Genomic DNA, 13,175 nt, shown 5'->3' on the forward strand with positions numbered 1-13,175 from the left:
CAATTCTTCATGATTCTGAATTATAATGTTTTGTTGGTTTAATATTTTTTTTTTCAGATGAAAGACAAAAAGAAAATTGTTGCTGATTTTTTTCCTTTTTTTATTTATGATATTAAACTTATATGTATTAATTTATGCGTGGATGAATGTAATGTGGATAAGATTGTTTGTGTTTGGATGGATGTAGTTTATGTTTGGATGAATGTAGTTTATGTTGGATTTACCTAGTTTGGGTTTAGATGGATATGAATGTGAATATGATGAAATATATTATATAACAGGTGTATATCAGGAAGAATACGATGAAATATATTGTAACAGGTGTATATTAATCCTCTCAAATTTAAAAATGTGCTTTGAAGGCTCATAAGGGACAGTCCATGACAGTCCTTTTAAGGACGGTTTGTGGCCATCCTTTAAAGGCACATAAGAGACGGTCCATGACAGTCCTTTTTAAGGACGGTCCATGACCGTCCTTTTAAAGGACAGTCCATAGCCGTCTTTTGAATGGCGATAAGAGACGGTCCATGACAGTCCTTTTAAAGGACGGTCCATGACCGTCCTTTGAAGGCTCATCAGAGACGGTCTATGACAGTCCTTGTTAAGGTGGTCCATGACTGTCCTTAAAAAGGACTGTCGATGGCTGTCTTTTAAAGGCTCATAAGAGACGGTCCATGACCGTCCTTTTTTTGTCAATAAAATTGACAGTTTTCGACCGTCCTTTAAGTAATACGACACGTCAAAATTTGACGGCCCTTGTGACGGTCCATGACCATCCTTTTTGGTCATTTGAGACGGTTTTGGACGGTCCTTTTTTCGTAGTTTTGGCGTAGTACACCTTGATGTATTTATTCAGTGTTGATGATGTCCATCCATTTTTCCAGATCATTGGTGGGCATTATCTATCAAATGAAGCAAATCCAATTACCAAGTGGACCATAAAATATAAACCAGTGGTGATTGACCATTAATGGGCCATAAAAGTTTTGAATCAAGCTGATATTTGTTTTTCCCTTCATCCAGGCATACATGACATTATCAACAGATTTGTAACCTTATCAACAGACTAGATGGCAAACAAACAATACGGAAACATTAAGATGCACCTTAAGAGGTTTTTAATGGTAGAGTGTTCAATCACTACTGTTTCTTATGGTATGGTCCACCTGATAATTAGATTTGCTTGATTTTTGGCACAATGCCCTAAAATGATATGGCAAAACGGATGGATGCGGTAGATATAGAATACATATATCAAGGTGGGCCCGACGGTAAAGGCCTTACCATCTTGGGTGGGTCCGTGTCTCACCTAATCGGGTCCCTAAGGTCACCCATACTTGGATGAAGGGAAAATACAAATATTATCTTGATCCAAAACTTCCAAGGCCCCTCAAGAAATTTTCAACATTAGACATTGAATCCCCACTACATTTGGTGGCTTGGTCCAGAGATTTGGATCTACATTTTTATTTTATTTTTTTACAAGCATACTCACACCCACGCATAGACTTCACGGTGACTTTTACCACAACAGGTACTCGAATCCATGACCTCATGTTGAAACTCCGGATAATCTACCACTGATGCATGAGTAAGGACCCAGATTTTGATCTGCATTATTTTTGGGCGCATGCCCTCAAATGATCTTTTGATTTTTATCTTTTTTTTTTCAAATAAATATTTAGTTTTTAAATTCCAAAAGGTAGAGTACGTACACAAGGATATAACACATACATCATGGTGGGGCCATGCACTTAAAATGATCTCACAAAATGGATCAACAGTGTGGATATAACACATACATCATGGTGGGGCCATGCACTTAAAATGATCTCACAAAATGGATCAACAGTGTGGATATAACACATACATCATGGTGGGGCTACAGAAATGGCACAGGGAAGGATGTGATGAGGTCGATCAATGTCTTCCTCATTTAATAACCATGAGGGATAAAAAGCAGGAATAATTCCTAATAAATTTGAAATAATTTGATTGATGAAAAAAAAAAAAAAAGAAAGAAAAAAAAGAAGAAGAAAGAAATTACAACTCTTTAAATAAGGAACTCAAACCTAGGACAGGTTTCAGACTCAAACTCCCACTCAAACACCTTAAAAATGTGACTTAGACAACCTTTACTCCTACTAGACTTCATGGTTTTCGATAAAAAAATAAAAAATAAAAAAAATAGTGTCCAATTTGGCCCAACCATGTTATTCTCCTAACTTTTCTAAGCCCTTTTCATGTTGGCCACGACGTCCACAACTTATAGGATTAAAAGTTATACTCTAACTAAAACTTACTATTTATAGTAAAAATGAAAATAAATGGGACTCTAGACTGTTGATCTGATGGAATCTCGCAAATCTGGCATGGGAAACCTGTCATAGCAGAGTTGGTTGGCTTAAGTAGGTTCTCCTACCCCAAAATCACATATAATATGTTGAAAAATTCATCTTGGCTTGCAAGATACGACTGATTTAAGGTTCTGATGATCTGGATCATTTCCGCCTCTGATACGGCCTTCTCTAGTCCATCTTTGTTGTGAAAGTGTTTGTGACCCATCCACTTTAAAAAAACTCAACCTTGAGTTCTTATCCAGCTTCGGTTCATGATATTTGTTTAGGTCCGTAACGTTGAAAGTACACGAGATCTAGATCTCCATGTCATCTGGAAGATCGATAACGTAAGCATTGTCATTAGTCTTTTAGAGGATTGGTACCAGTCTAATCTACTTGTTGTTGAACTTGTTGTAGGTCCTAATCGGAAATCTCTTTGTGCATAAATGAACCATAACATTATCGCCCACCTCGAACACCTTTTGCAATTGATGCTTGTCGGTTTTCTCCTTGTCGTTAGAAGCTTGCAACCTGGCTTACAAATTCACATGAATGCCCACAATTCGGCACACCATTTATTCTACTACAATGCTCATACCCGAGAGCTTGGGCAAAGGGACAAAGTCAACTGTGTGGCGGGGCACTCAACCATATACAATATGGAATCTAAACTTCCCTGTCGAGCAGTTCGACCTATTGTTGAATGCAAACTTATCTTAAGACAATGCCAAATCTAATTGCTTCGGCATGGCGTACTTTGAAGGAAATTTTCCAACATGCAATTCATAACTTCAGTGTGCCCATCAGTCTACGGGTAGTAGGCACTACTGAACTGAAGTTATGTACCTAGCTAATTCTATAAAGTCCACCAAAAGTGGCTAATGAATTTCGTGTCATGGTAAGAAGTAATGGTCTTGGGAACCATATAGAGCCACACGAGTTCTTTGATGAATAAATTTGCAACATTTGTTGCAGCGATGGTCTTCTTACATGGGATAAAGTGTGCTATATTTGAGAAACAATCTACCACCATGAATAATTCCTAATAAATTAGAAATAATTTGATTGATGATAAAAAATAAAATTACAACTCTTGATGAAGTTTTAGACACAAACTCTAACTCAAACACCCTAAAAACATGACTTACTATAAATAGTAAACTTATATATTATTTATAGACGACATCCATTCCTATTAGACTTCATGGTTTTCGGCCAAAAATAGTAAGTGCTCAATCTGGCCCAGCCACGTTATTCTCCCAACTTTTCTAAGCCCTTTTTATGTTGGGCATGATTTCTATAACTCAAAGGATCCAAAGTTATACTCTAACTAAAACTTAGAATTTATAGTAAAAACGAAAATAAATGGTACTTTTGACCATTGATATGATGGTATCTTGCAAATCCATCTGGGGCAACCTGATGTGACAGGTTAGTTGGCTTAAGTAGGTTCTCCTACCCAAAATCATATATAATATATGGAAAAACTCATCATGCTTTGCGAGGTACAACTGATTTAAGGTTCGGACGGTCTGGATCATTTCCGCCTTCAATTAAGCCTTCTCTAGCTCATCTTTGCCATGAAAGCGTCTAGGACCAACTTTACATCAAGAAATTGCGAAGCATTCCATAAATGCCCCTACAAGTTGAAAGGATGCCTGAGAAAATAGATTCAATTGGGGAAAATGCACTTACCAGTATTTCACTACGGTAGATTTACAATGTGAAAGAAAAACAATAATACTTCGGTAGACCGTAGCCATGATTATTCGTACACAACCACTGTACACATGGCAGATACATATCTCAATCCATACTCTCCATCATGTGAGCCCCACCTTATACGGGCCACTTTCTCTAAATTGGATTGCTTCGACGATCCCAACCTCTTGTTAATGGACCATCGTTTGTTTCACCGTAAACTACTATTGCACCTTAACTGGACCCACGATTTGGACTGTTTGGATTGAAGTACATGTATACAACGATCGTCATATTCAACACCATTGTATGAAACTAACCACTCTAATGGATGTTAAACTGCTTGTACGGGGATAGCACGAAGTGGGACAGCCATCTGAAGGGTGATCCCAAACTTATCACTCATGTCCATATCCTGTGGGCCCACCCCATCTGGTAGCTTCCAACCGAACGAATGCAATAGAGAGGCCAGCATTAGATTCACCATCCGAAGGCCCAGCGGCAAGCCCGGGCATATCCTACGGCCCGCTCCAAAAGGCATAAGCTCAAAATCACGGCCTCGTAAATCAATTTCGGACCCCACAAACCTCTCTGGCTTAAATGAAGTGGGGTCCCTCCAGATCGATGGATCTCTTCCTATGGCCCACACATTGACGAATACCTGTGTATGCCTGGGAATGGTGCAACCACAAATTTCAACACCAGTTTCAGCTCTGTGAGGGATGAGGAGTGGGACCGGTGGGTGCAACCGCAACGTTTCCTTCACGATGGCTTGTATATATGGGAGTCGAGCTATGTCTGATTCCTCCACCTGATGTTCCGATCCAATGGTTTGGATGAGCTCTGACCGAGCCTTTGCCAGGACATTTGGGTTACGCAGCAACTCTGCCATGGCCCATTCTATTGTGCTCGAGCTTGTGTCGCTCCCCGCCGAAAATATCTCCTGATGAAAGAAATTGCAATCAGATTTATAACATCATTGGATCATGTTAATTAGTGATTTTGAGATGAAATATCGGTTTATTTTTACTAAAGTTTTGGCCTGTTTGGATGTGTACAATTGGGTTCTCAAAATGTAGGTGATTTCAACTGGATGTAAATAATTTTCATTTCAACTTCCAAGAGCCATCTCCGGTCATGGGTGCAAATCAAAACAACAAAAGTTACTCTTAGGGTCTGTTTGGGTGCCACTTAAAATGAGTTCAACATTTTATTTTATTATTATTTTTAAATTTTTTATTTATATATATATATATATTTAATGTGGACTGAAAATCTAACACAATTTATGTTAACTATGATATCTAACACAGTAATTGATGTTAACTAAAATGAGATGAACTCATTTTAAGTGGCACTTAAACATGCCCTTTAGGCCCCTGTTTGGGAGACACTTAAAATGAGTTCTCTCATTTTAGTTAATAGAAATTATCTATTGAAAATAATCTTGATCCATGACTTCAGTACATAATGAGATATGATCCGGTGCTCTTAGAACACTGAAAGTTATACCTCTCCTACTTGCATCGGTTCAGTTAGACAATCCAATTGATTGTTCTGAACTGCTCAAGTTCCAAACTAATTAGTTACACAATCATACGAAATTCCTAATAACCCGGTGATTCAATTCATTCTTTATCTGGCCTTATTTTCAAGGGCCAACCTTTCATCAATGCCACGAATCAAAAGATTGCCTAACAAAGTGATTCTTTAGTGTTGATGCAAAAATCTGGTCGACCCTCTTTAGACCTTCGAGTACCTACACAGGAAGAAGACAAAGGAGACCCTGGCTAGAGCAAGGGACCCTCCGATGCCAAAGTTAGGCTAGGAATCTGGGTCTTATAGTATTGAAGGTTTAGGGGAGAGAGTTTTTGCGTATCTTTCACCCTTGAAGTGTTTCTCATTTATAGGAGAGGGAGGATCCCGCCGTATTGGGATTCTCTCCCTGATTTCTAGGAGATTTGATTTAGTCGTAATATACTTATGAATGCTTCCCGATCCCAAGATCCTCGGGATTGAGAATCCTTTCACAAGATTTTCGGAACGGTATTTAAGCTTATACTGTTTCTTCCTCGCTCGGATCGACCTTAACCGACTCAAGTAACAAACGAGTCTCGGCTGGCTTCAAGGATAAAGCTTTCTGCCTCCTGTCGGACGGAACAGGATCAGCTTATGGCCGACGTTCTTTCTTAATCTGATAACCGACACTGTAACTGGCCTTGTATGGATCGGTTTTGTGGTCGGTCAGGTTGCTTTTAGCTTTAGGGCCTCAATCGGCCTTTTTAGACATTTCTACCTCGTTAACCAAGTCAACTTTATGTGTCTTACTTTGCCTATGGCTCTTGACTCTTAAGGTCTTAGTCGGGATTCGTTTCCCAGGAATCCGAGCTAAGTCTCTCCTCTAGGCTTTGTCTCGTCTGGGTCCAACACGTTGCCTCGGACTCTCGAGCGGTGTCGATAGAGTTGGTCCATTCCATAACTAGATCTCCGGACTTGGTGTTTTTTCCCCAACATTTAGAATCATAAGAAATCCACACGGCCTCTAACAAATAGATGGGATCAAAATGTTGATTGGACCTATTTTTGTTCAAATGATCTCGACCATCCATATTTAAAGACCATTGATTGAATATTTAATATTCGTTAGATTGGTGTTGTGCTTGTATAGTTGCCCATGAAATTTGGTTAGACCAAATGAATAGTCTAGATCAACGGATTAATTGGACAGTCTACTTGTACCAATGCAACTAATTAAATGCAACTAGGAGCAGTATAACATACAATGCTTTGAGAGCACTGAAGCATTTCTTATATATAATTATTACTGACTGTAATGAGATGAACCCATTCTTAGTAGCTCTGAAAATCAGGAGGGTTGGGTCGGGTTGGTGCTCAACCCTAGCCCAACACAAGGTTCTTATACCTCAACTCTAACCCAACCCAACCCAACCTTGGGTTGGGAATTCTCAACCCAAGCAGGTTCGGTCGGGTTGGTTGGGTGGATACATGCTAATATTTTCAATACGCATATTTTTTACACCTATAATTTTATTAATTATATATGTAGTTATTTATTGTAAAGAACTTCATTTTTTTTCTAAACAAACAAGCTAAAATATCGAACAATTATTCTTTTAAAAGTTGTGTTGTTTAGCTAGCAATGTAATTGGGAGAGAGAAATCCAACGTAGCTTGTTAGCTTGAGTCATCGGAAGTGACGTGGAATAATGAAACCCGACAGCATTGGAATTTCCTTTGCCTTCAACACAGACAATCCACACTTGATTATAATTTATAAGTAACTTATATATTGATCGGGTTCAGGTTAGCTTGTGCAACCCGATACCTCAACTCATGCCCGACCCAAGTTTTATTAGGTTGGTGTTTGTATAACCTAAGCCTGAGACCAAACTCGATACATCCTGCCCGAGCCCAACCCAATGCTCGGTTGGTCACGGGTTGGTTGGGTTGAACCCGCCCGACTTTCAACCCTAATTCTTAGGCATCTATCAAACAAGCCTTAGGATTCTGTGTAATTACATTTTGTTAAATACAACTCAATTCCATTTTGGAGATCCTAAATCAAAATTTTGAAAACCATGTTATTTTTTTGAGAGCCAACTCTTAGTTAAAAATCTCAAACAAGATTTTCGACAACCCTTCACCCTTAGTTGCTTCTTTGATTGATTGATCGATTGATTGAGAGAGAGAGAGTATAATAAAGTATATAATTCGTATCTGAAGAAAATAAAATCCCAATCATATTGCATCTAATACAGATAAGCAAGACTACAGAAATCCTAATTTTAATAACTTTTTTTTTTTTTTTCATAAAAAAGTGGATCTGCCTGCTACCATGATAAAAAAAAAAAAGAAGACTGAACAAAAAGATATACACCAGACAAAAGAGGTCCGATCATATCCCTCAATATATCTATACAAAAAATAAAACTAAAAATAAAATCCTTGTATCGACAACTCAACTAATAGCTATCCACACCGACACAATATAAAATTGAGCTTCAAATGAGATAAAAAAATTCCAAGTATAACTTACTCTGTTTTCCAAAATCATGGGCACAAGCTAGTAGTGATTGCCAAGCCCTTGGTTGCAAGTGAAATGAATTCTAATACTTGTGGATATAAACTCGTTCATATTCAGTGCTTCAAATTTATTAGGGTGCCATCTTCTCCCCCACTACCTATTTTTAAAACTTATACGGGGGAAGAAAATGGTACAATGAAATCATTGATCTAGATCATCCATCCGGTCCACCTTCTTTGAGGGCACTGTCACGATCAGCCTGTTCGGATGGTTTTGGGTGCATGATCAACCATTTAACTTCTCCTTATCAATATGCGTAAGTGAAACAAAAGAAAAGAAGAATATAGTACCGTGAGTAAAGCATTGATGTCGCTGCGACTGAGCTCATTTTCATGGCTTTGATCGAGAAGAACATCAAGAAAATCATTCATTCTGGGAGATTCAGATGATGCTCTAAACTGTAGACGCTCGTCGATCATCTTATCAAAAATCTGATACAATTTTTTGAAGTGGGCTGTCATGCGGCGTCTTATGCCTAGCGGGTCCAATGGCCTCAGCAATGGGAAGTAGTCCGATAGATTCGGCTTCCCAGCCTCTTCCATAATTCCATGCACCGCATCCTTGAACTCTTGCACAGACTCGGAGCTGGGATTAACTAAATCGACGGAGAAGATGCTGTTTGACAACAAATTGAGAGTGGTCACGAAAGCGGCCCGGCCAATATCCACCACCTGTCCCCCCAGGCAACTCTGGCGCATGTGAGCGATGAGCTCTTGGACCTTCTGGCGACGGAGGGCTTGATTGGCGTCGAGCCTTTGGGCAGTGAACATTTGTGTGTTGTACATCATTCGGAGCTTCCGCCAATTAGAGTTCGCTGGTTGCCACCCCATTGTAGATTCATGGTAGTTTTGGGCGCGGACTGCATCAACAACCGTTCTACCGGACAAGGCCTGATCATTCTTTTGGAGGACCTCTTTGGCCATGTCTGCCGATGAAGCAATAACTGTTAAGACACGACCCAGTCTCAAAGTCATGATCGGGCCATAGATCTTGGCGAGCCTGGCGAGTGAGTCATGGGGTTTGTGACCGAGCTTGAACAGGCTTCCAATGATGGGAAGAGGAATGGGGCCTGGTGGGAGCTTGTGTGCACTGGACTTTTCTTTTGCAAGGAGGACGATATGGATGAATGCCCATGCTAAAGAAATCCACAGAAACAAGGTTGAGTAATCCATATTTTCTCTCTTCTTTCTGTCTCTTCTGTCTCTCTCCATATATAGCCATCAATGTTGCACCACTCCAATGAAAGCTTTTTTTAATTATTACTACTATTATTATCTAAACCATACTCCTGATTACAAGAAATAGGGCGGTAACTTGGGTTCGGGTCAACCGGAGCCCAACTGACCCAACCCGAATTAGGGTTGGCTTGGTTTGGTTTGTCAGGGTCATTCCATGAAGCTCTGGTTGGCTTGGTTTGGGCTGTCAGGGTCCTTCGGTGGAGTTCGTGTTGGGAAACTACAACTCGATTTGAGAAAATTCGGGCAGGGTTAGGTCAAGTTGGGAGTAATCACACGTATTTGAGTTGGGTTCAGTCGTTTTTGGTTGGGTGCATAGAAATTCAGGTTAGGTTCATGTTAGGCACGTCGGATCGGAATCCGGGTTGCATATAGCTGCTAGTTAGGACCTCTTATGATCGCTTGAGTTGAACCTCAACCTGAAGCTGATTTTAAGGAGATTTCCCTTTCTCTCTCTAACTCTTTCACAATCTCTCTATCCCCATCCATCTGTATACTGATATGTATGTGTATGCCTTCCTCCTTTGGGTGTCACGTGAGTTTTAATATCTCTAGGTTGTTTTGCTAGCTCTCCCTTGTAGTCTATACATGAGGAGTCATGGGTAGAGAATGGGTATCTTTTTCTAAAATACTCTGGACATAAGACTTTTTATACCGTGAGAGCGAGAGTTAAATCTTAATTATAATTTAATTTCTCTCATCTTGGTTAAGGAAAAAAAGCTTTTATGTTACTATCCGTCAGATAGGCATATTATTGAACCATATGAATCTTTGTGCCCATTGTCTTTTGTATTTTGATTTAGTTTGACCTTTAAATTTTTTGATTTAAATGTTTCCTTTTGTAATTTTGTGTTGCTGACATCCAACTTTTGCAGGTGAAGTTGTGCAACAGTTATAACCCTATTAAAAAAAATATGTTTGGTAGTGTGGATTTGGAACCCTCTTATTGTATTTGGCACTTGAATTCATAATCAACTTTAATCCAAAAATAGCTATGCATACCATATTTAGAGGGGTTTAAACTTAATTACTAAATCAACTTTAATATCACTAAGCAGTGAAAATATGTAATGCTTGACACAATGGTTGTAATAAGCATTTGAAATATATACTTTGCTTGAAAATAATGAAATTCCAAGTCTCAGATGGGCCAAAAGCACACAATCACATCTGAGTGACTAGCCAACAAATTTTAACTGTCAATTTACGTGAACAATATTTGGATGGCACTGATCATCACATTAAAGTAATTATAATGATGTAATTGATAATCTAATTGTTTTGGGATATCATCCGTGAACTGTGCCCAATAGATTAATAGCCCAGTGATATATATGTTACACATGCAACTTTTGAAAGGATTTCAGATGCAAATTCAAGCTTTCCCGATTTCAAACGTCCTCTTTAAGGGGATTTGAAACCCTATTTACTTTATGGTGCCAAATGTATCAGGGATTTGAAATCCCTTCAAATCCTCCTAAATCCATGGTGCCGAATGACTCCTTCATTATTTTCTTTTTCATTTCAACGGGATCATCAGCTCCTCTTCTAGTCATTGCATCTCCTCCATGTTTTTCAACCAACTTATCGATCACCTGAGCTTTTTAACAAGTGCACGCACCCATGCAGTAAAGCTAGTGTGCATGCAACATATGTGGCAGCATATGGCATGATAGATCCAAGATCTAATTAATCCATCAGGTTATTCCGACCATCTACGTGTTCTCCCAAAATTAAATCTGGTCCCCTATACACGTGGGCACCAATATTGGGAGCAGTGGATGGGTTAGAAGACTTCCGCAACGTTTAGAGCCTTATATTTGTTTTGCAAACTGCGGCCCACCTAACCAGTGGATTAATCTGATTCTTGGGCCAGTGCATCATTACCATGGTGTGGTTCTCGTAGAATGACCAGATCTCAGACCTATCAAGCAGTTCAGGCATATGAGCAACGTGTACATGAACTTTATTGCACACACCTGTGGGCTTAGCAAAGCTCTTCATCTCCTTGTTCACCCTCTTCATGCAGTATTGCTTCGCTGGGGCAAAGTTTTGTTTGTGTGCGCCATTCGACCGGCACGTTAAGTCAGCCTACCATGACATGACATCAAATGCCCTGAAAGTCAAACATTTAGTATCGTTAGGTGAGCCACGCAATCAAAATAAATAAATAAATAGATAAAAGAAGAGATAATGACCATCAATGAGGACGCAATTGCCCTCTGTAGACGCTGCCTTTTACACTTTTACTCGGCGTCTTTTCAAAATGCTCTCAAACTTTATTTTATCGAGGTAAGCCCTTCTGTACGGACACACTATTTGCAAACGAAAATTGTTTAGAGGTTCAGGTGGCTAACGACCCTTGGCTACGGTTATAATCCGTAGCTATAGTTAGTGAATGCAAGGATATTTTACCCGCAAGTAGTGTGTCTGTACATAACGGCTTACTTTGGAAAAGCAAAGTTTGGGAGCACTTTGTAAAGACGCTGGATAAAATGTGGTGTTCACAATGGTCAATTTCTCTCGACAAGGAGGTCCCTCCGAAATTAGAAACAAAGGATAACCCTCTCAAGAGAAGATTCCTCCCAAATTACCATGGACCACCCAAAAATCAAAACCTCTCCACATGATGATGTATTACTAAATAGTAAATCTTTTATATATCGTTTTTACAAGACACCTTGTTTCCCACGAGCTAGCATTTATGGCTCACTCAGCGAATAACTTCCAACCTGCTAAGTGCTTGTCAAATCCAGCCCCCCCCCCCCCCCCCCCAATCTAATCATGGAGTGGGCTGCACCATAGAAAATAAAATATATCTAGTCCTTTGACAAAATGCAAAATACAACCATGGCCCACTTTATGAGTGAACGTGTCTGAATTTTGGACAAGGTGATCCTCATGGTAAGGCGAACATACTGGAATTAAGGCTAGATGTGCATGCACTTAATTAACAAGTTGGATGTCTACCCAATGCAAGGTAAGTTATGGTCTATCCCGTTGGACTTGAGATCTGTATGTAAAAAGTTTTTGGTCAATACCTGAGTCTCCAATATTGCTGTGTTGAATAATTAATTAATTTCATTAATTATTTATTTTGATGGTTTTTCTAACTTCTATAGATAGAGTCTCAGAAGCCCGATGTCACATGGGAACTTCGTTCAACACGGATACGAGCTATGTATCGCCTGTTACAAGTGTTGGGATTTATGTTGCGGAATCACACAGAGATGAATATAAGATAACAATCCAACAGTATCAAGCAAATACAAGAGAACACAAAGATTTAACGTAAACAACCCCTTAAGGAAAAAATTATGACACAAAGCGATAGAAATCTACTATGAAAACATAAATTATAAAGAAAGATGACTTATCCAATTCGAACAACATCGAATCTCACCCTTGCTATACCCTTTATAACCCTAGAAATCCTTCTAGAAATTCTTAGAATACCTTTAGAAAGCCTTAACAAAATTTAGAATAACCCTATAGACTTCTATTTATAGTTTAGGAAACCCCACTTACACATCGACTTTGGAATAGTCCAAAAACCGCATCAAATTTACGTAGTCTGCATGCAATCTGCATAACCTTCGACTAGTCAAACCTGACCTTCGACTAGTCAAGCCTGACCTTTGACTGGTCGAGGATCATGGAAATCCAAGATTTAAGATATCTGCTTAACAACAACAAGCAGCCTGTGCAATCCTAATCTTCTCTGTGGGGTCTATTGCAATGTCTATGTAATGTCCCCTCTGTTTATCGGTTTCACTGGATCATGTTAGGATGTGAT

At 39.3% G+C, this 13,175-nt stretch overlaps 1 protein-coding gene across 2 annotated transcripts; it reads right to left on the reverse strand.

Annotated features, from left to right (window-relative positions):
- Positions 1-4,063: 4,063 nt before the first annotated feature.
- LOC131218978 (geraniol 8-hydroxylase-like) lies at positions 4,064-9,370 on the reverse strand. Of its 2 annotated transcripts, XR_009157945.1 has the most exons (3): positions 8,435-9,370; positions 4,289-4,983; positions 4,064-4,177 (listed from the first exon to the last, which is right to left on the reverse strand). XR_009157945.1 is itself a non-coding variant. In XM_058213897.1 (2 exons), exons 1-2 carry the CDS (start codon positions 9,353-9,355, stop codon positions 4,375-4,377), a joined length of 1,530 nt encoding a protein of 509 aa, XP_058069880.1. In that variant the 5' UTR covers positions 9,356-9,370; the 3' UTR covers positions 4,064-4,374. The 2 variants fall into 2 exon arrangements, 1 of the variants encoding a protein (XP_058069880.1); XM_058213897.1 differs by having other exon boundaries at positions 4,064-4,983.
- Between the last annotated feature and the right edge of the window lie 3,805 nt (positions 9,371-13,175).

Source organism: Magnolia sinica, chromosome 11 (assembly GCF_029962835.1).
Source record: "Magnolia sinica isolate HGM2019 chromosome 11, MsV1, whole genome shotgun sequence".
Taxonomy (NCBI): Eukaryota; Viridiplantae; Streptophyta; class Magnoliopsida; order Magnoliales; family Magnoliaceae; genus Magnolia; species Magnolia sinica.